The sequence below is a fragment of the Pteropus vampyrus genome, unplaced genomic scaffold, assembly GCF_000151845.1.
Source record: "Pteropus vampyrus isolate Shadow unplaced genomic scaffold, Pvam_2.0 Scaffold250, whole genome shotgun sequence".
NCBI lineage: Eukaryota > Metazoa > Chordata > Mammalia > Chiroptera > Pteropodidae > Pteropus > Pteropus vampyrus.
The window spans coordinates 506,988-507,353 of NW_011889031.1; the positions used below are offsets into that span (position 1 = coordinate 506,988).

The 366-nt window shown below is 65.6% G+C and overlaps 1 protein-coding gene across 1 annotated transcript in view; it reads right to left on the reverse strand.

Annotated features, from left to right (window-relative positions):
* AP2A1 (adaptor related protein complex 2 alpha 1 subunit) overlaps window positions 1-366 on the reverse strand; it is a 29,699-nt gene that overhangs the window by 17,528 nt on the left and 11,805 nt on the right. The window contains exon 5 of the mRNA XM_023520125.1: window positions 270-316. Coding sequence (XP_023375893.1) covers window positions 270-316 — 47 coding nt within the window. The remainder of the gene's footprint in view (window positions 1-269; window positions 317-366) is intronic.

Consider the following 366-nt stretch of genomic DNA (forward strand, 5'->3'; position numbering starts at 1 on the left):
TACCAGATAACGGGTAAAGGCCCGTTAATCAGACAGACATCCCACTGGCTTCGCTGGGAGGCTGCCCCACACTGCCAACTTGGTGAGATGAGGCGTTACGACCACAGAGCCGCCACCGGGAACACTGGGATTCTGAGCCCTGTGCGAGCCCCATGCCCTGGGGGAGGGGACCTGGGGCAGGTGACACAGGCGGGTGCCTCTTTACCCTCCAACTCGTCTGGGCCTTGTCTCCCCCACCGTCCCTCCACTGCGGGCCCCCAGTGCCTCACCCGGCCACCAGGATGCGGGGGATGTCGGCGGCGAAGGCCTCGCCCATCTCACGGCTGCCCACGTTGGCGATGCAGTGCAGGGCCAGGCACATGAAGG